The sequence below is a fragment of the Melospiza georgiana genome, chromosome 11 (genome assembly GCF_028018845.1).
Source record: "Melospiza georgiana isolate bMelGeo1 chromosome 11, bMelGeo1.pri, whole genome shotgun sequence".
Taxonomy (NCBI): Eukaryota; Metazoa; Chordata; class Aves; order Passeriformes; family Passerellidae; genus Melospiza; species Melospiza georgiana.
In genome coordinates this window covers 2,313,322-2,339,022 of record NC_080440.1, presented here as the reverse complement: position 1 = coordinate 2,339,022, position 25,701 = coordinate 2,313,322, and the positions used below count along the sequence as shown (strand labels likewise).

Here is a 25,701-nt window from a genome sequence, read left to right as displayed (position 1 = left end):
CAATTGTTTTCAAAGCTCATTAATAAAACATGTGACTAAAGCCAACCTTGTGTCACTATTTCAGACACCAGCAAATGGATTAATTATTAATCTTGTTCCATTTCTCATAGCAAACCTCGTGTCACTGGGGTTACACAAAGGAGACATCAGAGGTCAGGCTGGTTCACAGAGTGTCTTTCAGCAGAGCTGATCAAAAGGTGTATCACTGGTACCTCATTTAATAATGTTTTACCCTGAATTTCTCAAACAGCTTTGATTCCCAAGGGCTGGTCAAATGTAAAAAAAAAAAAAAAGATTCATTATTTTACCATTTTTTCTGCTGAAACATTTTTTCAAGCCAGACTTCCTGTGTGAGAATATTTTTTGAGATTTGGAGGTGAAAGCTGGTTAGTGACAGAACAAATTCCATTTTAAAAAGGAGCAAGAATAGACAGCCACCTCAAAATTGTCCATGGAGTCTGTAATCCCCAAGGAGCCAAGGCAGGCCAGGCAGGGAGCTGGGAAAAGACCTAAGGAAAGTGAATATCCTTACATGTAGGCACAAACAAGGTGTAAAAAAAATGAAATTAAAAAAAAAGAAAGCAGGGGGGAGAAGGGAAAACCAGGAATATCTGTGAAAGAAAGAGGGCTCTGGTGATTATTCAGCATTTTATATCAAGCAGTTCCTTTATTTAAGCTTTACACCCCCACCCAAACACTTCCCAAAGTTCCTGCAGGGAGCAGATCCCAGAGCTGGACCTGCTTTGCCCCCAGCCCTCAGCCTGCTCCAGTCCTCCAGCTCTAACAACACCACAGAATCCTAAATTTATCCCATAATCAAGCACTGCACCACTTTTCCAGTAGTGGTGACAGATATTTACCTCCTTCCCCATGGAGAAGAGAGAGGACAGACAAATCAAAGGCTGTTATTTACACTGACAAGCACAAATTTACAGGAAAATGCTTCAATTTAGCAGCATCAGTGCAGAACTGGGAGTTTTAAGTTGTCTTACAATAGGAAAAAAACCCACAGTACATGGAAAACGTCATAATGACCTGATGAGAATAGTGGAACAAATTACCTTGAAACTCTTATTTCACAGTCAACATTTCCTTGTTTCTTATTTTCATGTTGCCATCCAATTTAATTCTTTGTTTCAACCAATACTTCAGGCTGTATCTTAAAATCCAGGCAGGCAGGCCCGTTGCTGTGATGACACTTTCATTCAACACCTCACAAAATGGGATTTTTCCCTGGACTGGAATGCCTGGCATATTTTTGCAATTTCTCTGATAAAGAATTGAATCAAACCTATTATCCAAGTACCAGGGTTTATGTGTATTTGTCTCTTTACTACAAGGTAACTAACTCTGAGTTGGAGCTTGAATTAATGATACCTCCAGAAACCTATTCAACATGTCAACTTAATATATAAAAAATACTTTTTTCCTCTGTTCAAGATAGGAAGTTCTCCGAGAAGCAAAATAAATGCGGGACGAGATTAAAAATATGTCTTCAGATTCAGCTGGAGTTTGGTGCTTATCCTCTATTAAAACCAGAGCTGTCAAAGAAAAGCTGCAGGAGGAATATTGTACAGAAGGCAGTGGCATAGATTATTAAAGCTACAAGCTGAAAATGAGAGGCAGTGGCAGGGAGAGCAAGCCCGTAAATGCATGAGGATGGCAGGCCCTTGGCATCCCCCTTCCTGCACGAGCCTTGTTTTGTCATAAATAAACTGCAAAGCTCCCTATAAATCCTGCACATCCCCTGCTCCCTGCCAGCAGTACATTTGGAGCAGCCCACGTGTGTTTTTGCAGTTGTTGGGGTGGAAGTTTGTAAAGCTTTGGTGTCGGGCCTCGGCTCGTGCAGCCGGCGCCAAGCACAGGAGGAGGGTCCTGGGCCTTGTCCTGGGCCTTGTCCTTGTCCAGGCTTGGGCCATGTTCTGCCACCCACAGGGCTTCTCCCCTCCCAGGCCAGTGGTGACACCCAGCACAAGGTCAGCTGGACAGGCAGCACAAGGTCAGCTGGAACTATTCAGCTCAGCCTAAAATGAAGTAAAATGTTTGGGAAGTTCATCTTGGAGCTAGGCCCGACTCAGCTTGAAGAGATGACATGAGAGCTTTTCCTTCAGCTTTTCCACAGCTCAGAATTGTAGAGTCCTGGTCCTCGTCCTTGTCCAGGCTGGGGGCATTTCTGCCACCCACAGGGCTTCTCCCCTTCCAGGCCAATGGTGACAGCCAGCACAGGTCACCTGGAACTCCAGCTCAGCCTAAAATGAAGTAAAACGTTTGGGAAGTTAATCTTGGAGCTAGGCCCGACTCAGCTTGAAGAGATGAGAGCTTTTCCTTCAGCTTTTCCACAGCTCAGAATTGTAGAGTCCTGGTCCTCGTCCTTGTCCAGGCTGGGGGCATTTCTGCCACCCACAGGGCTTCTCCCCTTCCAGGCCAATGGTGACAGCCAGCACAGGTCACCTGGAACTCCAGCTCAGCCTAAAATGAAGTAAAACGTTTGGGAAGTTAATCTTGGAGCTAGGCCCGACTCAGCTTGAAGAGATGAGAGCTTTTCCTTCAGCTTTTCCACAGCTCATAATTGTAGGGTGATAGAATATCAGAAAACAGTGTAGAAAGTAATCTCACCCCTAAGGAGTTGCAGCTGGGCCAATTATCAAAGATTAGGAGCAGGCCTGACTTTAACAGGCCACAGCTGTAAGCAATGAGAGGCAGATGCTATAAAAGATTGGGGTGGCCTTGAGAAGGGAACTGGAGTCAGTTGGGTGCTTTTTGAAGAAGAAAGAGTCAGTGCTCTGAGATGTCCATAAGAAACACCAAGAAGGTGTGAAACTCTTCTGATAAGGAGGCAACAGTATGGAACCCCTGCAATAAGATGACCTCACAGAATCAGTGGAGGACACAGTTTTAAGCAGCATTGGGGGAAGTTTAGGATAGATATTAGGAAAAAGTTCTTCACAGAAAGAGTTGGCTGGGCATTGGAATGGGCTGCCCAGGGAGGTGGTGGAGTCACTGTCCCTGGAGGGGTTTACAGAAGGCTGGGTGAGGCACTCAGTGCCATGGTGCAGCTCATAAGGTGATGTTAGGTCATAGGTTGGAGGTCTTTTCCATCTTTAATCACAGAATTAACAGGGTTGGAAAAGACCTTTGAGATCATCCAGTCCAGCCTTTGCCCAATCTGCCCCTGCTCATAAACCATGTCACAAAATTTCACATCTACTCATTTTTTTGAACACTTCCAAGGATGGGGACTCCATCATTTCCATGAGCAGCCAGTTCCAGAGCTTGGCCACTCTTTCAGTGGTGAAATTTTTCCTAAGGCATTTTTATTTAAGGCATTTCATGCCTTAAAAAAAAAGACAAACAAAAAACCTGTTGGGGAAAACTGCTTCAGTATGGCTTCAACCAGAACTTTCTCCCAAGGCACACAGGGGATTTGCTTTAATTATTTCCTCAGTTTTAAGCAAAAATAACTGTGTGCAAACAACTGGTCTTGAGGGAAATCCCTGTAACAGGCTGCATGAAACAGCCTGTCCAGGCCTGTTACTTGTTCTTTTAGCTCTCAAACACATCTATAGCAGAGGCATTAAGGGATATGTGGGAGAATTAAGAAGTGCAATTAAACAAACTAGAATAAAAAAGGACTCCACAATGGAAAAGAATCAAATGCAAACCTCATTCATAATTATTCAGGGCATAAACCCAGAAAATTTATTATTAATTGAAAGCATCTTGGTGCTTAGGGATCTTAAATTAGATTCTCAGTCAAATTATTCCACCCTTGATGATAAAAGTCATGATGTTTGCAGCTTTCTCATACCTGAAATTCTGAGAAACAAGGTCAACAATCTAATTTCATGCCTAGAATTGGTCACTTTGCCCTGAACCTCACAGAAGGGCACACAATGGAGCAATTAGTATTTTAAAGTTCCCCACAATGTTACAGACCAAAGAGGGATTTCTCCTTGGAGTTTTTGAGCTCCAACCAAATTCTCCTGGTTTTCAAAGTGGTACTTAAGGGCTTTGCTTGGTGCTTATTCTCAGCAGCATTTTCCTGACACTGCCACCCTCCCTGCTCTTGGCCAGGGATGATGTGCTTACAGCAGTGTGGCTGAGAGTGACAGTGCTGGAGCACTTGGAAGGAAATCTGCAGCTCCCAAGAGCTTCCACGTGCTTTTTGTCAGAGACAGAAGACACAGTTTTGCTGAAATAACAAATTAGAAGCAATAATTCCTCCTGGACTGAGGTTTTGCCATCCCGAAACACAAAAATAACAGCCCACCATTAGCATTTCACCATTTCAGGGAGGAATATGTTAAACCAAATCAAACCCATTTAGTGTTTGCTGGATGGTGACAGGCTGAGCTTTAGCAGAGCCCTGTTGGAGGGGCTGGCTGGGAGATGCTCAGCCAGCATAAAAGCCCACTTTTCATCTGATTACTTCATCGTGTTATTTACCTCTGAGTGCACACAAATTACAGAAACATCACAAAGCAATCCAGCAGCCTCAGGATGTCATAACCCTTTTCACTGGCAGTGTATGCTTTGAAACAGAAAATGGAAAAATCAATAGGCTTGGATCAGATAGGCTGAATTTGCAAAGTCTGGACATGCATGAATTTAAGGCTAAATGGCACCTACACTTCTGGCTGGGTTGTGTTGTGGTGCTGTGTGTGTCCAGAAATCCCTCTGTAACAATTGTATTTGATTAAAAGGTGTGCTAGCTGTTGTAACTACCACCTGGAGTAAAGCTCTCTGGGTCTTTAAGCTGATTGTTAATTCATCACAGCACACGAGGGCTGGAATGCTGATCAGGCTCCCTGGCAGATGATTGCAGGAATGAACTCCGGCAGTGCCTTTCTTTTTCAAAAGGAGGCATAAACTGCGCAGTTCAGCACTCAACAGGCACTCAGGGATGACCAGCTGATAACTGAGGAGCAGGAAGCAGGAAGAGCTTAGTTTGCCAGTGCCAGGAAAAGTTCATCATCAAAAATGCATCCCCAAAAGTTTGTCTTGGCTTTCTAAATTCCCTTTTCCCCTTTAGGGACATGTCAGGTAAAGCCATAGAATTGCCTCTATCTACAGGGAATCATGGAATGGCCTGGTTGGAAGAGACATTAATGATCATCCAGTTCCACCCTCTGCCACTTTTCACTACCCCAGATTGCTCAAAGCCCTCTCCAGCCTGGCCTTGGACACTTCCAGGGATGGGGCAGCCCCAGCTTGTCTGGGTACCCTGTGCCAGGGCCTCAGCACCCTCACAGGGAGGAATTTCTTCCCAATATCTCACCTAACCCTGCCCTCTGGCAGTTTGGAAGATATTTCCCCTTGTGTTGCCCTTCCAGGACCTTTCCAAAGTCTCTGTCCATCTGTCTTGTAGCTCCCTGCAGGCACTGGAAGGCCACCATGAGGTCACCCAGGCTGAACAATCCCAATTCTCTCCGTCTCCCATTCCAGCACAACTCTTCACCCTACACATGCTGAGTAATGACCCTACCTCTCTGTTTTAAAAGGGTATAATCCTAGAATGGTTTGGGAGGGACCTTAGAGTTCATCTCATTCCAACCCCACTTCCTCTGGTGCAGAAACACATCTGAACTGCAGACGTGGAGAATCACCCACAAAATTCTCCTTTGCACGCTCTGCACAGCCCTCCTGGTGATCCTGGTAACACCTCCCAGCCTTCCCTTCAGCAGGTGAGGAACAAATGCAACCTGCAGCGGGAACATTTGCTGTGGATCGATGCTGTGTGGAGGATGGAAGTGCTGCTGTCATCTCTTCCATATGTCACTAAAAAGCCTCGCAGCTCAAAATTGCCTTTTGGACTTTTAAGCACAGGTAGAATCCAATATCACTGCAGCAGCAGCAGCAGCCACCCTCCCTGGTGTGGGGAGCTGAGGGCCAGGTTCTGAGCAGAATGAGTTACAGAAAACAAACCCTGTATTTTATCAGAATTCTGCTTGGAGTGGAAAGAAAGAGAACTTTCATTTATCACTTGTGATTGTTATGGACACTCTGTGCCAATGCTCCGGCTCTCTCTGCAGCAGTTCCCGTGGCAGGAGACCACACCAAGGTCTTTGCTTAATGGATGCTCTCCATGGAACAGACCCAGCAGCCTCAGGCTTTTTTTCTTTTTTTGCCCCTTTACTTCACAGAGTTTCTTCAGAAAATCAGGAAAAACCTGGTGAGAACCACTCTTGTAAGGAATATGACATTTCCAGGAGTAACAGCCCCAGCTCTCCCAGCTCTCTTCACAGGAGAAGTGCTCCAGCCCTCTGATAAACCTGGTGGCCTCCTCTGGGCTGGTTCCAACAGGGAGAGCTCTCCAAGGGGTCACTGTCCTGCTCTACCCACCCCAAACTGGGGCACTGGGCATCCTTCAGGGCCTCTTTGAGCAGAACACATGCAGGGATCCCTCTGAAGTGAGGCAATTTAATCACCCCAAGACCAAAACCACTGCAAGACCTCACCATGCTCAGCTCATCTCCCCTCTGAGCTTCCCAGTGTTTATTTCTTTGCAGAATTCTGTGCACACAAACCCCCTCACAGCCTCCAGGAAAAGCAAGAACCACCACTCAGCAGAGATGAAGCAGGAAGCCTGCAAGGGTTTCACCTGCCTGCTGACAGGACAAGGCAGGGTGATAATAGAACTTCTATTTTAAAACCCTGGTATCGCAAGAATGGGAATATGCAAATCTCCTGACATTCCTGAAGACACAGAGAACAGCCTGGAATCTTAAAACCAGAAGATATGGGTGTGTCTCCATAAGGAAGGGGGTTTGCTTTCTCCATCATTCCCTCTTTTAGTCTCCTCTGCATTCCCAGAGCCCATGTGGTGTCCATTGACACCAAGCGTCCTGTTTATTTTAAGTTGTAACAGACCAGGCACACCAGAAATTCCACTTTTCTGCCCCTCCCATGGTTTAAACACCTCTCTCAGAGTACTTAACCACTGTGTTCAAGGCTCTGCTCTATCAGCACTTGGTTAAAGCTGCTTTATTCCAGGTTAGTTCCTTAGACTTTTATTATAAAAGGAGGTTTTTTATCTGTGCAACAGAGATCTACATTGCAGAGAGGTTGTAAGGAGCATTACAGGCAGTGAACCAGGCAGATAAAGTAGCAATAGGGAACATAGAAGTATTTGAAGATTATCTTTCAGTTCTATATTACTTACTCTTCTTTAGGTCCTTTAAAAGTGTTTATCCTAAATCAACCCATTGCCACTTGTATTGGAAAAGCAATACATGTGATTGAGATATGGTGGGGAACAAAGCATCCACAGGTCCCAGAGCTGATAGATTCTGATTGATAAAATTTAATACTGGGGAAGGATAAAACCTGTCTATGTTTGCAGTCTAGATCTGCTATTTTATCTGTTCTCCTTTCATTACAGACAAGATGATGTAGATTCCAATACATTATTGAGTGAAATATCCATGATGTTCACATCAGTTTGTTAATTTTTTTGGTGTGACAAAGGAAGTTATGGTGGAGGTTTGCAAGGGAAAAAAAACCAAACCTACATTATTTGGAATAAATAATTGGTTTTTTTTTGATAAAATAATGAAATTAATTGATCAATTCTATTTGCAGTGAAGGTTGGTCCTGTGTAAGGTTTTAAGGCAGCAGATAAATTGTCTATTCTGTAGCTGATACTGGGGAAGGAGAAACAGTGTGTAACATTTGGACTTTTCATGGAGTGAAGGAATGAGGTCAGAGGCATTGCTTTTCTCAACAGCAAAACCACATCTGGCACAGAGAGTGCACTGAGCTGTAAATATCCATTTCTAAATGCTACAGCAAGAACAAATATTGTAACCTACACCTGAAATCCCACTGACAGATTCACATCCAAAAATCCCCTACATCGATGGCTTGGGTAAATCTTGAAGTTCCCATTGGAAGGAATTCTTTGAGGGTTTGCAGCTGGAATGAGGGAGGTAATGAAGGGGCTGGGGTAACTCAGGGTAGTTCTACAAGAAGTAATTCTGTTCTGGATCAAGATCTCCAAAGGGCTGGGCAGGAATTTGGGAAGGGCTGAAACAGGCACAGACATTGTGCGAGCAGTGCGCGAGAGCTCTTTCTTCCTTGCCACTTTTCCTCTCTTCCTTGCCACATTTCCTCTTTCTTGCCACTTTTCCTCTCTTCCTTGCCATTTTTATTGCATGTACAAGCCTTGATTATTATTTTGTTGGTAGATGCATTATAGAATGAATTATTTGCCTTAAGAGGGACTGTATCCATCAGAACCCAGGGCAGGGATGCCGGAGGCGATTCCTGCAGAATCAGGGTACAGCTATGTGTCCCCAACAGCAAGGTCAAGGTCTGAGGGAAGGGAGAAGTTCCTAAACCATTTCCTCATAGTTAAAAGCAGGTTGCGGTGGGAGCAGTGGGAAATATGAGGGAGAGAGGGTTTGGATAAGAATGAACCCCCTGCCAAAAGGACATTTGCCGCTGCAGCCAGGGCTGTCTCCCCTGGAAGTCAGGAGAATCACTGTAGCTGTGGCAGGGAGAAATCCGACCCTTGAGGTTCAGCCCAGGGAGAGAAATCTGTCTTTAAGAGCTCTCCAATCTGGAGAAAACTCCTGCAGACGGCGAAGTGACTCTGGTGATGACAGGTGACAAATGAACTGTGCCGTGACAAGTGAGAAAACTGTTCAGGAATATGAAATATTGAAGAAATATTCCCTGTGTGCCCCTCCCTGGGAGAGGGGCAGCTCTTCAGCTGTGCCTCTGGCCTGCAGATGGGCTTTGGAGCAGGAGCCCCAAGGCTGTGTCAACACTTACTGCTCAGAGCAAGTCCTGTGCTCAGCTCAGAAGAGAAATTTAATATTTTATGCTGCTAACTCTGTAAAAGCAAGGGAAAAAAATAACAAAGGCCAGATGTAGACCTGCTCTACAGCTTCCCAGCATATGTTTCTGTGCTCTGGGTTTGTTGGTGCATGAACAAAATCAAGCCAGCTCAGGGTTTTTCCCCCCTCTCACCTCACCCTCCCTTTTAATTTAATTGTGACCTTCCACTTTTTTCCTCTAGAGAAGCTTGATATTACTTCGTAAAGGGCATTTTCACTCTTTAATTGAATCAGACAATCAGACTGTGGCAGAAATTATTGTTCCCCACCTTGAAAATGAGTGCCTGGATTGGCCGTTCAGATAATTTAAGCTGAATTGAGGACGCAGGGCCTGTGTTCATCCTGAAGTGTAAATTACAGATCCTTGCCCTTGGAAGCTCCAAAGTAATTTAACTAAATAAGGAAGCACTGATGAAGGTCTTTGGATGATTACACAGCTAAGGACAGGACCAGTGATTGTGGTTTTCCCTCATTTTTGACAAGCAGCTCCATCAGGGAGTTTTGGGGGACAGGACAGCTTTTCCTTTATCCACTGTGGGGTGCAGTGCTCCCCTAAGGTGGAAATGAGGACAAAATGGGAATTCCAGTGGATTTTTAACCTGTCCTGGGGAAAGGAGACACTCAGGCATTGCCTAGGCTGCTCCTGGCTGATTCAGCTCCAAATCTTCCAGACCTGAAGTGTTAAAGGCTCACGAGTGCTTCAGATGGAGCAGGGGAACTCAGCAGGTGTTGAGGAGAAAATCCAAGTATTTAAAAGGCAGGAAATGGGAAATACTAAGCAGCTTTCAGACACCTTAATTAGAGATAACACCACTCTTAATCTCAGAATTGAATTCATAGAAAATCAATTAGAACATTTAAAAAATTGAGATTAGATGCTAACGGGGAAAGATTAATGTATTGACAGTATTACCAAGACAAAGGAACTGTCAGAGGGTTTGTTCAGCAAGTTTAGTGCAGTTTGGAAAGCTGAAAAAGAGAGTTTACTTTGCAGTGGAAGTTGGAGGAAAGGAGATTAGCCATTCCTTTGGGAGATATTTGGAGAAAGAAGGAAATTTCCATAATTTCCATACTACACACCCTGTGGTATCCAGGCTGCAAGAGATTGGTGCTCATCTCCTACAAGGCAATTCAGTACAAAAATACTCAGGAGAAGCAAAGAACAGGGATTGGTGTCCAGGAGGGGTCTGGGATGGTCTGGATAGGCACAGCCTGTAGCTAAAAGAGCTTTAACCCCAAATTTTTTGGGACTTCCTTTATTTGAGAGAAGACATAGCAGACCCAAAATCTGGAAGCATGGGGCCTTCCAGAATTTGAGATAAAGATTCAATAGGCTTCATTTTTATTATCTATAGTTATAACAGACCTAAATTCTCAGATTCAGGCACCAAATTCAGCCCCAAATGGGACCCCTAATTCATTACAGCCAGAGCAAAAGAAGGTAACTAATGATCAGCTGATAACACAGGTGCTGGAAATACTGCCAGCAAATCATAACCAGGAGCTTCCTTGGAAAAGTGCTGAGCTTTGTGCCCCATTTCCCTGTGAGGAAACTCCTGTTGTGCTGCCTCACTGCAGGAACACCTCTCCTATTGCAATATATCACAGGCTAGAGGAGACATAGAAGGAAAAAAAGGGGAACAGAAGTGATCTATCACAATTTGACACAGGCACATGGAAGTGTGAGGAATTGTATTGATTTGTCCTCAGGAGCGTGGCTAATTTGTAAGGAGCTCTTACTCCTCATGCCTTAACATTCATTGCACATTTCAATACCAAGTAATTACAGCCATTATATTTGGGATTATGTAATGACAAAACATTTATGAGGGGAAAAAAATTATCAAAAGTTCAAGAAAGCATGAAATCACTTTAATTCAGATGAACTGTGGTAATTGTGCAAGGTGATAAATTGGAGTTTCTCTAATTGTCTGTAACAATTTCATATATTAAAACACCCAAATTTCCTTGGTTTCCTTGGAGAAGTTCTGTGCTCCTTCTTAGGATGGACTGGTTTGGAATGGATGGATTTGGGTGGACTGTCCCTGAGCAGGTTCAGGAATTTCAAACACAATTGGGAGGTTGAAATAAATGAGTTGCTGCTTGTGATTTGCTTTTTGTTCCTATCCAACATATGTAAGAAGCAGTTCCCTAATCCCAGGGAAACTGACCTTTCACTCTTGTGTGGTTAAATTTGCTATTCCAATACCTGAAAGGCAGTTTTAAATTAAAATAAAGCAAACAAAAAACCCAGATGTGTGGGTAATAGTGGGGAAATTAGAACAAATATATTAATGAGCAGTCAGCAACTGGATATTGCTTGGAGCACCCTGTTCTAGTGGAAGGTGTCCCTGCCCATGGCAAGGGGTGGAACAGGATGGGCTTTTAGTGCTTCCAACCCAAAGCACCCTTGGATTTATGATTATCTCTATTTTTAGGAGCTTTAAAACATTAAGGAAAAAATAATGTATGGCTGAACCTATTAATTAACCTATTAATTAATGAAATTGCTTCAGCAGGAAAGTTTTCTGTCCACCACTTCCATTTTGTTGCTGTCTCCAGAGACCAGTTTTTCAGGCAAACACCTCCCCCAGCTTGGGTTTGCTTCTCTCACTGGCAGATTTGTACAGCAAAGTGATGGTCACCTTCATCCAACACTGATATTCTTCTCAGCCTCTGGTTTTATTCTGTTTGAAATCTACCTAGAAGACTTTCAGGCCATAATCAGGATGAAGGCAGGTTGGAGCACCCTGGGATAGTGGAAGGTGTCTATGGCAGGGGTGGAATGGGATGGGCTTTAAGGTCCTTCCAACCCAAACCTTCTGTAATTCCATGATGACATCCTTGACCCCAGAGGGTAAAACTGGGTTACACCAGGTGAAAAATGCTCTGACCCATTTCTTCTCCCCACTCCTCCCCTCATTCCCAGCGTGTAGCTGACAGCCTCCTCCACCCCAAGAACTCCTGCTCCCATCAGAAAAGGCCCTTCCCTGGCCCCACCCCACAAAATGCCATATGTTCGGGGTGCCGAGAGCTCAGCCCTGCAGGAGACGAGGCCGTGCCACACGAAGCTGAGTCCCTACATCATTCCCACTCCTCCCTGGGAAGGATCACTTGTGCATCTGAGCATTTCGCTTGGCCCCCACGACCTCATTATCACATCCAACTGATTAATCCTGCTCCACCAAGAGCAGTCTGCCAACATGCACAGATCCAGGGGAAAAAAAAAGTGTTTTTTTTGTTAAAACTCGCGGCTGAGAGAGCAATGGAGTGTGAGGGAACTCGTTGTTCTTCAAGTGAGATAAATACAGACAAAGAATGAAAGGAATTATGTAGGAACTAGGTGATAATTTATTTATGGATCTCTGCAGAAACACTGAAGTTAGCAAATATACCATCTGTTAAATAGTCATCTTATTCCTAAGTGCATATTAGCAATCTAAATGTGTGCCAAACACCTGATCTTAGCCTTCTTAGTTGATACTCTTTTTGACAAGCAACATTCTGCTTTATTAGGTTATGTCATGTTACGTTATAGAGCTGTGCTAGGGAACAGGAGCTGGAAGAACACAGTGCTTGTGCTCTCCTGGTGTAAATGAACACCCAGGGCAAGGAGAAGGGCTTTTGACAGCAGCCAGAATTTCTGAACAACAAGAACAAAGTAGAATATCTGCATTTGTATCCTCAGGTAATTTTTTTTTTTTTTTGCTATATATATACACTTGTCACATTTCAAATTGCAATAAATCATCAAAAATTCAACCCCATAAGTTGGGAAATAGATGGAGAAATATCTGTGTCAAAGACAAACATTATTTGAGGGTCCACCTCTTCCTTCTCTCATCCACCTGGACTGCAAAGCAAAAGTGGATTATTTTATAGCTCATTATTGAACCCATTTGAATGAGGTGTCACAATATTCCACGGGACATGCTGCCTGCCTGCAGGAAGAGTCCAATAAAGATGAAAACAGAAGCAACACAGACCCTACTAATGAATTCTCTTCATCTATTTTGCCTTGGTTTGCTCTTTCAGAGGTTTGGGGTTCTTTTGTTCTTCAATGATTCTTTATTACAGAAAAAGGCACTGAATAAATTCACTTTGTACAATTATCTATCAAAATCAGTCAAAGCAAAAGATCGTTTCTGGTTTGGCCCGTGAAATTTTGGGGAGGTGAGGGTTTCTAAAGGATACAGAATGATGAAGATCTCAGAGTTAAGCAGTGCAATGAATTGTTTAAAGAAAATGTCTTTTCCTAAAGGCCTTTAAAAATTGGGTTAAATAAGGACATTGCATATTTGTCCCTGTCATGGGTGAGATGAAGAGATTAAATGATGATTTATGTGCCTCCACAGCTGCTTTTTTATACCTATGATTAATAAGCATAAAGGGATGGAAATCTCCTTTCCCTCACTGGAAAATCCGAGTTGCTTTGTGTATCAAAGCTACAAACAGGCCATGAAAGAGCCCAAACTCCTGCCCACGGATTTTGATCCTCAAGGTTGAAAAGTGGAGATTGAAAAGGCACAGCCAACTTCATCCCCACATGGTTTCAACTGAAAGGGAGAGAGCTATTGGGAAAAATAGGGAAAAAATTGGGAAAAAAGTGGGAAAATTGGGAAAATGGGATATTGGGAAAAAAATTGTTCCTTGGGAGGGTGGGCAGGCCCTGGCACTGGGTGCCCAGAGAAATTCTGGCTGCCCTGGATCCCTGGCAGTGCCCAAGGCCAGGTTGGAAGGGATTTGGAGCAGCCTGGGATGGTGGAAAGTGTCTCAGGTGTGGGGCTGGATGAGCTTCAAGGTCCCTCCCAACCCAAACCATTCCATGATTCCACAGTAAAATCAAAAATAGTCCTGCTCCCTGCAAAACAGCAGATCCCTCAGAGATCTCATCCTCCTGCTTTTAATTATTCCAGTCAGGGACACTCGTCACGGTTTTAATGGAGAGACACGGACAGGTGACACAGCACCTAAAATGAGAGTAAAACTGATAACATGACATATTGTGTCATTAAACTAAAAATTGCAACTAGCAGCTCATTACTTTCCAAAATCTATTCCCATTTCAGAGCGAGGTATTACACAGTTAATTCTCAATTGTCAGGAAAACCTTTTCCTGCTGCTGCACTGCGCTTCCTTTATTTTTTCTCCCTCCTTTCTGGGATGTCTCATAACAACTGAAATTTTGTTCTCAGCAAAAAAATAAAAAATAGGGCTGATTTCCCACAGTGAAAAGGTTGGGAAGAATTACTTAGAGTGCACAGATTTTCCATACTGCCCCAGAGTTTTTGGGAGGGGTTTAACTCTATTTTTAAGTAGAAATTGCAATTTGTTTTGTATTACCAGCTGAAGGAAAGAGATAGGAAATGGAACTGCAACCAATTTTGTTGTTGGTGCCTGAATCCTAAAAAAATCTGAATTTTTGCACCTTTCTAATATTTTTTTAAAAATTTAATATAATAAATATGGAAATTTGAGGATCTTTTCCTCCCTTATCCCAGGGCACAAAGCCTCAGACCGGGCACCCCAAGCAAATCTTGACAGGAATTCCAGGGACCACTTTTCCACACACATATTTGGTGCTGGCCTTTTTCTTCTCAGAAAACAATTGCCAGGAAAGAAAGAAAATGTGGTAAAATTTCTCAGATGGAATTTTCAAAATGAATAAATAAATCTACAAATTCAGAGACTGGACTCTAATGAAGCCACACTCTAATTAATCATATTACGCCCATCTACTATTTTGTTCTTTATTTAGAATTACAGGATGGAATACAACTAAATAAATTTTTTTTTTCTATTTTTCTTGGCCTTTCTTGTGTCTTTTTCCCCCTTGGACTACCCATAATCCAAAGCAGAGCTGTGGCCAGCAGGCAATTAAAAGAACATCAGAGTTTAAAACCCTTTCCCCGTGTATTGACAGGGCCCATCTATCGTGCTATGACAGCACGAGGAGGTGCTACAGGTGCTTAATTCAATCCAGCTCCCTCTGAGCAGACAATGTCTTCATAGGAGACCAATATCCAGGAGATGAAGAGGAGGAAAAGAAAAATTAACTGTGTAAAGTTCAGCTAAGGGGGAGAAAATTGATATATTGACATAAATAGCTGAGGCCGTACAGGTAGTAATCGTTATTGCTCTGACCAACGAGGGCTGTTTCTCTCTATTGAACTCTGGCTCAGGTTGGTGTTCAGCTGATGAAAAATGGAACAATTGTTTGAAACAAGAATCTGCAGCAAGGTAAATAAAATGAGCTTAGGGCAGGCAGTTTACAGCTCTGTGGTATAAAGAGGTTTAAGGGGAAGCTGATATTTATTGTATTAAAGCATATTTTGAATGAGTTTCGAGCAATCATTTCCCAAATGGTTCTAAGAAAATGGGAAGGGTTCTCATTAGGATGAGAACTGGATCAAAAAGTAAATAATCTTTTCTTTTAAAAGCACAGCTATTGTGTCATGTTTTGTAATTGAATTAACAGGAACCAAATTGATAATTCTTCAACATCTCAGTGAAACATGAGGAAGCAGCAGATTGAAAAATAGACATTTAGAGCCATAAAAATCACCTGTGGGAGATGGGCACGGACAGGAGATTTCCCATTGGAAGTCCTCTCTTCCTCCCCTCTAAAACCAGTGCTAAAGCTCAAGGCAATCAAAACATATCCAAGCACTGCAGCCAGTTTTGGCCAGCCCAGAATCTTAAAGAAAACAACATATTTTTATCATCATTTAAACCTACACTCTGTGGGAGTCCTGCTGATCTTTAATTATCACTTGTATATATAGAACACAGCTGTTCTCTATTTCTATGGAAAAGGAAACACAACAAAATGCATTTTTTTTCCAACTCATGTAGATTCAGTCTTGCAAGTTCCACAAAAATGATGCTGGAAAAGCAGTGGAATAATAGACTGGCTTTGCGAATAGAAATTGTAAACACAAATTCCCGAAGTTGCAGTAGAAATGCTGCAGGAATAAATATTTTGTGAATGCCAAAGGACTCAGTAATGGCTGGACTGCAGGAGCTGGGAGGTCTTTTCCAACCTTAATGATCCTGTAATTCACGATATCAGGTTGGACAAGCTATTCTTGCATACAATTTCTCCACGAAATTAAATTCTGCTGTCCAATATGTGACTGGTTTCGAGTTAATTAATTGGGAGGCAGTTGGGAATAGCTCTGATGGACGATAACCAGGCCTTGTTTTCTCCTTCTCCCTCAAGACCTGGAAAACTTCGAGACGAGGCCGAGAAGCCCGGTGTCAGTGAGAGAGGGACAAGGAGTGGTCCTGCTCTGTGGAACTCCCCCCCACCATGGAGGTACGATGGGCACAGCCTGGGCAGCCCCTGCTCTGCCTCAGAGGAGCCAATTCCCTGGGGGATCAGCACTGGAATTTGCTCCTGCATCAATTACCTGGGTTTACAACAAATCTGGATTTTGTTTCTTCAAAAGATGCTGGGTTCATGCTTTTTCAGGGCCCTCTTCTATTATTTTATTATTATTTCTATTATTATTTTGTATTATTTTAATTTTAATTTTATTATTTTATTGATATTAATTATTTCCTATTATTTCATTATTTCATTGTTTCATTATTATTCTATTCTATTTTTATTTTATTAATTTATTTATATTTAGTCTTCTGTATTATTTTTATTTATTTATTTATTTATTTTTATTATTTTATTGATATTTATTATTTCTTATTATTTTTATTTTATTTATATTATTTTAGGTTTATTATTTCATTATTATTTTTATTATTATTATATTTTTATTTTATTTATATTATTTAATTATTTTCATTATTTTATTATTATATCGTGGAGTAGTGATGCCTTAAGTAGCTGGAACAGAGGGTAAATGGAGTTAAGAGGAATAAAGTGGATATTTATTGAAGGCCACACCTTGGCAGTACCCGAGCCACAGTCGTGGCTCTGCCCAGATGGCTCCAAGATGGAAGCAAAAAAGGGATTGGTCACGAGATCTCACATTTTTATAAGTTTTAGTCCATTTGCATACAGAAGCCAACTGTCCAATTAATAGCTTCAAATGATGAAGTTTCAACTTCCACTTTTCACGTTGCTCATGCTTTGCGTCTGAAGTTTGAGAAGATTGTCCTTGAGTCTCCAGCTGGAATGGGATTGTTTTGTCTTCACCACCCTGTGGAAAGATCCCAGTAACACTTAATATAAAGCTAAAAGCTGCACACCAAAACAGAACAGAAAAACTTAAAACTCAAGGTATAAATGTGACCTGTCATTCCTTGGGCACAGCAGGGACAGCATGAAGACTCTGCTGACATTCCCGGTTATCCCAGGGCCTTGGTCCTCATGGAATGGCAGAAAATCAGCCCTCAGCAATTCCTCCTACACCAAAACCACTCCAGGTCTGCATGGAAAGGCTCCATTCCCCTTTAGTGCTTGCTGCACAGTGCCCTCCTTTGAATCCTGCATCAGACACATTGCATTTGTCATGAAGGTTTGGGTTCTGCTCTTGAATCCCTGATTTTATCCCTTCCTGATAACCAGAGAATGATCTAGATTGGAAGGGGCTTCTGGAGAGGTGAGCTGCCTGGTTAAAGAAGGGCCTAGATCAGGTCTCATAGGAGCTGTCAGTGCTTCAGATGGGGAATGAAAAGGAGTTTTCTGATGATTTATTTGGAGGTGCTCACCATAAGCACCTGGAGATCTTCCTTTCTGGGTGGGGTAAATCCAGGTGAAAATTTTACTCAAATAAAGCAAATATTTATTAATAGAGGGGAAATATCAATGACATAGTTACCAAATTGTCTTGTTCTGCCCTTAAAGAATGAGCAGCTCTAGGATGACTCCCCTCCTGCTTTTGGCAGCAGTGACCACGCATCACAGGAGCTGCAGTTTCCCATGTCCCGCTCCCAGCAACCCTCAATCCTTCTCAAAGAAACAGAGTTATGAGCCAAACTCCCAGGAGAAGGTGAATAGTGATGTGGAAAGAGGAGGCAGTATTTCAGAGAGGGAGAAAACCCCATCAATCACCAGCAGCCCCTCCAGTCCCGGGGAGAGGCAGTGTCAGCTCACTGGGTGTTTACAGCCATATGAAAGGAGGATATAATCAAGGAGATGAAGTGAAACAAGGTCCTTAAGGGCACAAGAGGCTTCAAAGAGTTCCTCAAATGCATCAGTGGGACAGGCAGAAAGACAACACATCCATCCTGCAGCCACTGAACTATCCATTTCCCTCCTGCTGCAGGGTAAAATTATGATTTGACAAATTGAAAGGAGGGGAGGAAAACATTCAGAACAAATAAATAGTTACCAGGTGAGCTCCCCCCAGATTAATTGAAGTGACAAAATGGTATCCACCAGCAAAGCCTTTCCCAGAGTGTTCCTGCAGCTGGGAGCTGCCGACCAGCCTGGAAAATCCATTCCCTGCAATAACAAGTCCCCAGAGAGCAGAGCCTGAGTCCTTTTGTCATCCCTAAACACTCTGCTCAGGATCCAGAATTATACACCATGGGGATGGAGTACGTGGTGTGAGCCACGACGAGTCAGAGACTATTTCAAGATGCTTGGGAAGTCATTTTTGTTGAAAAGGATTGTATATTTAGTTTTTTTTAATTGCAACCCTTGCCTCCACCTCACAATACCTACAGGAGGAAGGATTACAAACTGTGCTCCCAGCTCACATTACAAGAGCTGTGTGCAGCACTTTAAATGTGTCAGGAATTAGAGAGATGTCAAGGAATTTGGAAGATAAGCCCTAGCAGCAGGGAAAGAGTTGCCTTTCCTGTGATGTAATGACTTGAAGGAAGACAGGAACCCTCTGTACAGCAGTTGTTTGAAGCAGCTGCTATTAATATAGGAAATGTGAAATAGGAAGCACTGGGTAAAACCTCCTGCCAACCTCTAAAAGCCAGGATAACAATAGAAGAAGAGGAATAGAAATAATAGAATGGAAAACAAGGAGGGTTCATTAATTCAATTCCTCCCCTATAACATCAAGAAGATGGAATGAGAGCTGCAGAAGTGTTTCTACCACCCATGGTCTCTAGGGAAGCATCTCACTTCTCTTTCTCACATTGCCAAGTTTGTCTGGTCCTGCACCACAGCACTGGAGACAAACCTCCTGCTGACAGGAAAACTCTGCAGAGCTCATCAGGACACCCAGCTGCTTATCAGACACCTAAAGTGTTGGTCCAGGGTCAAAAATATTTAAAATATTTAAAGCTCAATTGGAATTTAACTTCATTTTCCAATAGAGGTGACAAGGAAAGATGTGCTGCTTCTTTTTTGTGTGCTGGTTTCTTATCTGAGAGCACTGCTAACCTATTTTTGTACAAGAAAAATGAGTGATTCGTTTAAATAGAGGACAAAAATATATTAGTCAGCTAGAAACCAAAACCAAACAAACAAACCTCACCAAGCAAACAAACAAATGTACAAAAAGGCTGCTCCAGCAGCTTTCACATCAGCTTTAAAGCATCTCAACACAACAAAAAGAGAATTCCATATTGCTGTGAACTAATATTAGGACTTTCAGGATTGATCAAACACAAGCATGAAGTAAAAAAATACCCACCCAAGTTTACACTTTAGATCAATTAGGACATTAAAAATTACAGTTAACAAAAAAAAAAAATCACAGCCTGTAATTAGTTTTTAAAGCAAGAGCAGGGCTGCCCCAGGTTACCTGACCCAGCCCAACCCCTTTATTCATTATTCCCTCAGCCTGCCCCTCCTCACTAATTTATGTCTCTGGTTATTTATGAGGCTCATTTCCTCACCTTGCACAGTTCAGCTCTGCCATCCCTCTGCTTGTTAGTGAGGCTCAGCAGGGCAGGGGGGACCAGGTGAGCTGGATTTCTCCCTCAACCTCATCCCAGCTCTGCTTTAAGTTCTTTAAGTTCTTTTCCCTCGTGTAATCAACATATAGCAATATTTTACTATATTGTAATATAGTAATATTTTACTATATTGTAATATAGTAATATTTTACTATATTGTAATATAGTAATATTTTACTGGTGAAAAAAAAAGTGGTTTCTAGAGATCTCTGAGATAGGGAAAGGCATGGAGGGAGGAAGCTGGAAGAAGCTTTAATTTCTGCAGCTACACACAAGCTTGACCTGCCTGTGCTTCAGAAGCTGCTGCCTAAATGGTAATACTTGACACACAAGGCTGTGGGGTGGACTGTTGTTCATTTATTTCCTCAGAAGTGAAGCGTGATCTAAAGGCTGTTTCCTCCCAGCTGGCTCCCTGCAGAGCTTTAAGGAAGTTGCTAATCTTGTTAGGAGCAGCAGGATCACTCTGCATTTGCATTTATTGGTGTGCAAGAGCTGCCAGGGCTGGGAGGGGGACGGAGGCTCTGGGCTTGCCTGAGTGCTGACATGGCTGTGGGGAGGATAAATAAACCCCATAACACTCCTAAGGATGCAGGAGCGCCCTGTGGACCTGCTTAGGGGGGATAAAAATCCCTAATTCTCAGCCTGCAGAAGGCTGGGGAAGGAGGTGAAACGTGAAACTGGGTGTGTGCAGAGGATGGGAGGAGATGAGCTGAGAAAGGGCCTTTGATTTCTGCATTTCCTATTAAATGCTGCTCTTGATAAAGTACAGGATCTGAACGGGAGGGTTTGAAGTGTCTCTCCCTCTGCAGAACCCATCCATGGGCTGGGAGTCCCTTTCTCTCTGCTCCTGTGAATCTTTAATCCCCCTCCCTGAGCCCAGCCTGGACCAGCAGCACTGATTTGGGTTTGCTTGGGCTGAGGGAAGCGCTGGAATGTTCAATCCCCTCAGATCTGTGTCTATCAGGAATGATCATCAGCTCATTCCCAGCCGAGCTCTGCAGGAACACTCTCAGGGCTGACAGAGGTGGGAGATGCTCTCCAGCCCGGCCGAGCTCAGGGATTGCCCACCTGGAGGAGAAGGTGGATTAACCAGCTTTTGGGGTCTCTGGGGTGAGAAGGGACACTGACACCACAAACTAAAAAAAACCCCAAACAAGCACACCCTAATATTGCAGCACTATAAAATAACTCCTGCTCTGCCGTAAAAGTGAGAGCAAAGCACCTTTTCTCCATTTTTTTTGGCTCACTCAGTGGATCTGCTCATCTAGTTTACTCCAAGTGACCCAAAATGAAAGATTTTATAACACAGCTCTGGATTTTTTTACTCTATTACCTGTTGCTGTAGTAACTTTCCAAGAAAAGATCCTGAGTAAGGGAGTAGGTTGTTGGTATTATGCCTTTAAAGCATGAAAAAAAAAAAAAAAAAGAGTTCAATCTCCAAAGTTTGGCTCCTTCCTCTTGAGATTTCATCCAACTCCCACTGAAGTCAATTAAAATTAGGGTTTCTACAGAGTTTAGTGGAGCTGAATTAGGCTCTAGGCAAGGATGGCCTGCAGATGGGTGAGGATGAACCTGCAGCTAGGAGAGGGGGAGTGTTTCTATCCCTCATACTGGGGGAAAAAGGATTTAAATATGACTAAGAGGGGCTTGTGCTTGTTCCCATTAATGGGAAAATTCATCAATAGCCCCTGAAGCAATGGTGGGGAGCAGGCAGGGAGAATCTTCAGAAAATTAAGTCAGCTGGAGCCCCCTGAGAACAGAAATCAGGACAGAAAAGGTCTGGTTCTCTTTTATTGATTAATTAATTCACAGATTGACCTCCTGAAGAATGTCTGTGTTGCACAAAGTTGGCATTAATAGAGTTTTATTTTATTCCATCTTGCACAGAGAATTCAGCTGCATCACCTGCTCCCATGGCTGGTTTTGGTTCCATGCCACAAAATATTTTAAAGCTCCTTCCTGAGAATAATTTGGAGTCTTGGCAGGTTCAGGGATGCCCTTAGAGGGGGTCAGGGCTTTCTTCACTCTGTAATTGCCACCACCAGAATTTGGCAGAGAAATTCCAAACTGCTTTTCCCTATTACTCATTCTTAAAATTATTCCCAGATTCTCTTATTTAAGCTATCCTGGCATGGAAATCTGGGCATCCAAAGGTCAGGTCCAAGCACCCAGAGTGGTTTTATTTTCCAGAGGTGCTTTAGTGCAGGTCTGAGTAAGGAGGAAGGCAAGAATTCCATTTGGCAGGAAAACACACTGGGGTACCAGCCCTCAGTGCTTTGGGAAATCTGGGGAGAGGGCAGATCCAAGGGATTTCTTCCACAGAAATGTGGACAACATTTAATTTAACACAGCTTAAAATATTTACCTGCAAATCTTCAGCGTTTTCTGTACAGTCCCCGTCTTGCAGCTTAGAGACCTTCAAAAAAAAAAAAAAAAGAGTTGAAATCAGAATTTTGCACACTTTGGTCTGCTTGCCCAGACAGTCTGCAGTCAGCAAAAACCTGTTCCTGAGACAGGGAAACAGTCTGTGTGTCTCTGCAAGACAGATCATGTCATGGCTGCATCCTCATTTCTGATCCTGCAGGAAACCCCCCCCCCATCTCCAGTTTTCCTTCAATAAATAGATGTTCTTAAGGCCCCTCAAAGTCCAAGGGCAGGTAAACATGCAAAAGTGGGGCTTTGATCTTGCGGGTGAGCACATGGACCTGCACACACTGAGGATGAATTGCTGCATCTCCCAGGTTTACTGCAGAGCACGGCAAAGTTTCGCATTATCTGCAGGAGAAGGGAGCCCGTTGCAGGATTTAGCCAAGTATAGAAAGTGTCATTGATTGCTCCCTGGAGATGCATCATTTCTAATGAGAGTCCTAAAATGCTGGAAGCTGATAACATAAAACTCCACAAAACTACTGGAGTTTGCAGACTTATTACCATACTGCTCCCAAGCTGGAGCTGAGGGGGGGAAAGCAACGTAAATAATCTTTTTGGAATGGGGTTGTTGATGGGGGAAATGTGTAAAAATGAAGCTGTTGGCAGAACACTGTTAGCTTATGAATTATGCATTTAATTAAGAGGAGCTAAACTGGTAGATTTGGAAAGTTGTGATTTACTGTGGCTTGTAAAAGGCAGGGTTTGAGTCCTGCTCCTGCTGTTGGGTGCAGAGCAGCTGCACAGAGGGGCTGGAAGGACACCCTGGGTCACCCCACACTGGGGGACCAGCTCTGAACCTGATCCTCAGTGCCCAAAAATCTTTCCCAAAACAGGGAATGGTAAACTCACAAGGATACCTGCTTCTCCAGGGTGGGCTAGTCAAACAAACCAGTTTTAAGTTTCCTGGTCTTATAGATGTACATTATAAAGATATGCATTGTGGAGCACCATGTGGGAAAAGGGGGCAGAAAAGGGGCAGGAAGTGAGAATGGGGCAAGAAGTATGGAAGATAAGGGGATGTTCATTATCAAATGTGCCATAGGATCAAATTTAAAGTTGTCTCCAAAATACTTTTGTGCAGCTCAGCTCATCCCTCCCACGAAAATCTAGTGTTCCAGCTCCTTGTAACCAGTTTAATTTTTCCTTATTGAGAGTGAAGAAAGGAGCTGTAGCACCAAGCAGCAATTTGCCCTCTGGATTTTCAGAGGGAAAGCGCCATAAACAGAAATTATTCACTAAAGCAGCTTTCCCACATCATTGCAGCACCACCATTCCTGCTTAGGAGCAGGCAAGGCAGGGAAATGAGAAGTAGCAGGGGACAGAAACTGCTGTGACCTCCTGAAGTGGCTTGAAATGAGCTGAAAACTCGAGCAATGCTTACCTGGCTATTGTAAAATTCAGGGTCACCAACAAAGGAAGTAATGATGAGGAGGACTCCATCTTATCAGAAGGCCGATTTATTATACTGTATTATTATTATTTATATACTATATATACATATACACAATAATATAATATAGTGTACTATATTATAATATAGTATATAAATAGATATACTTTAATATAGTATAATAGATATTATACTATATATTATACTATATATTATATAGTATAATATATAGTATATGAAGATATGCTTTTAGATTCTATATATTATTTATTTTTATTTTTATTATTAAGTTATTATTTATTATATATTTAAATACTATATATTATTTATTATATAAATAATAATAATAGTAGTAGTAGTACTATTTATTGTACTATATTATATTAAAGAATACTATACTAAAGAATACAGGAAGGATACTTATAGAAGGCTAAAAAGATAATAATGAAAACTTGTGACTCTTTCCACAGTCCTGACACAGTTTGGCCTTGATTGGCCATTGAGTCAAAACAACTCACAGCAGCATCCAATGGAACAATCACCTGTGGGTAAACAATCTCCAAACACATTGCACATGTGAGCACAACACAGGAGAAGAAAATGAGATAAGAATTGTTTTCCTTTTCTCTGAGGCCTCTCTCGCTGCCTTTCAGCTTCCCAGGAGAAAAACCCTGGGTGAAGGGATCACATTCAGGGATTGTGGATGCCACACCTGGCCTGTGCTAGTTTGTTCCTCCCCAGTGGTTTTCTCTCATTCTCCCCACCAGTTCTGCTGGGAGGGATGTGTGATGCATGTCTGGTGTTTTCCAGCCTTGTCCTACACGTGGATCTTCAACAACACCACCCTGGATCTTGGGGCAGACAGCCGGCGCTTCGTTTCCCAGGCCACAGGAAACCTGTACCTGGCCAAGGTGGAGCCCTGGGACGTTGGCAATTACACCTGTGCCGTGAGCAGTGCTGAGGCTCAGCGCCAGGTGTGGGGAACCCCCACTGCCCTCAGCCTCAGGGGCGATGGTGAGTGCACAGAGGGGCTGGGCTGCCTCAAAACCCCAAGTGATTCTGCCCCAGATGGGGGGAAATTCACCCACATGGAGGGAAAGCTGCCCCTGTGAAGGTTCTGCAGCAGGACATGGCCCCACGGTGATGATGCCTTTTTGGGATTACCTAAAACAGAGGCCAGACTGAATTAAGGCAATAAAAAGCTGTTCTATTTATTGAAACTGTTCTATTTATTGGAGGGCTTCAGGTACATTTAGGGCAGACAAAGCCCCCCAGGGGCTACACCCAAAAATGGACGATAGATCATTGGTTTTCACACTTTTATAAGTTGGCTCCATTTGCATATTGGGGGTGAATCTGCCAATTCCAGCTGCAGGTAATGAAGTCATTGACCCCAAGTTTGCTCCCCCAACTCCCTTTTGTTCCCATCTCTGGGCCTGAGGCAGTGAGGTGTCCTTGATTGCCAGGCCTGGAGAGGAATTGTTGTATCTGCCCCAAATGGGAAAGCAGCAGCTCACAGTGAGTTTGGGGTTTGGAGTTACACACTAAACTATTACAGAATTACAAATAGATGGAAAATAGAAAAGCTGAAATCCTGAGGCATCAGTGACATTTGAGCTATCAGGGATGAGGAGATGAACAAGCAAAGAAAGTTCTCAATGTCCCTGAAAAACAAGGGAATGTCACGTGGCACGTTTATATTTCCCACCTTGTGCCCGTGTTGAGGTTTAAATCCAACAAATCTTTCTAAATTTATCATCTAAGTATAGCTCAAATATCAAATCCAGACAGCTGCCTCGAGTTGCTGAGGTGAGAAACTCCCCTGCACACGTACCAACGCCTTCCTGGCAACATTTGTAATTAAATGTTCATGGGGAGAAATACAGACCTGGAAATCTGTACACAAAGTTTGTTTTGGGAGTTTGCCCACCTAAGTTTCAATATACTCGTGCTGTTTGCAAAGCAGTGGCGACAATCAGTGACAAAAGTCTGTGCAGAGTTGGATTTGGAGGATAAACAAAACTCAGCCGTGCATTATGGAATAATAAATAAATAAGTAAAGCATGGAATAATGCTGTCACTGCGAGGCTCTGCTGTTCAGTAACATCAGCAGATCACACAAAGCAAAGCTGCACTTCCTCAGCTCCAAAGTTAATAATTTGGCACAAACTCTGATTGCAGATGCTTAAGATCTTTTCTGATTCTTTTTTCCTTTTC

General features: G+C 42.9%; 1 protein-coding gene across 3 annotated transcripts in view; it reads left to right on the top strand.

Annotated features, from left to right (window-relative positions):
- CNTN6 (contactin 6) overlaps positions 1 to 25,701 on the top strand; it is a 128,253-nt gene that overhangs the window by 51,663 nt on the left and 50,889 nt on the right. For all 3 annotated transcript variants that reach the window (XM_058031963.1, XM_058031961.1, XM_058031962.1), the window contains exons 5-6: positions 16,063 to 16,158; positions 24,295 to 24,498. In XM_058031963.1, coding sequence (XP_057887946.1) covers positions 16,063 to 16,158; positions 24,295 to 24,498 — 300 coding nt within the window. The remainder of the gene's footprint in view (positions 1 to 16,062; positions 16,159 to 24,294; positions 24,499 to 25,701) is intronic.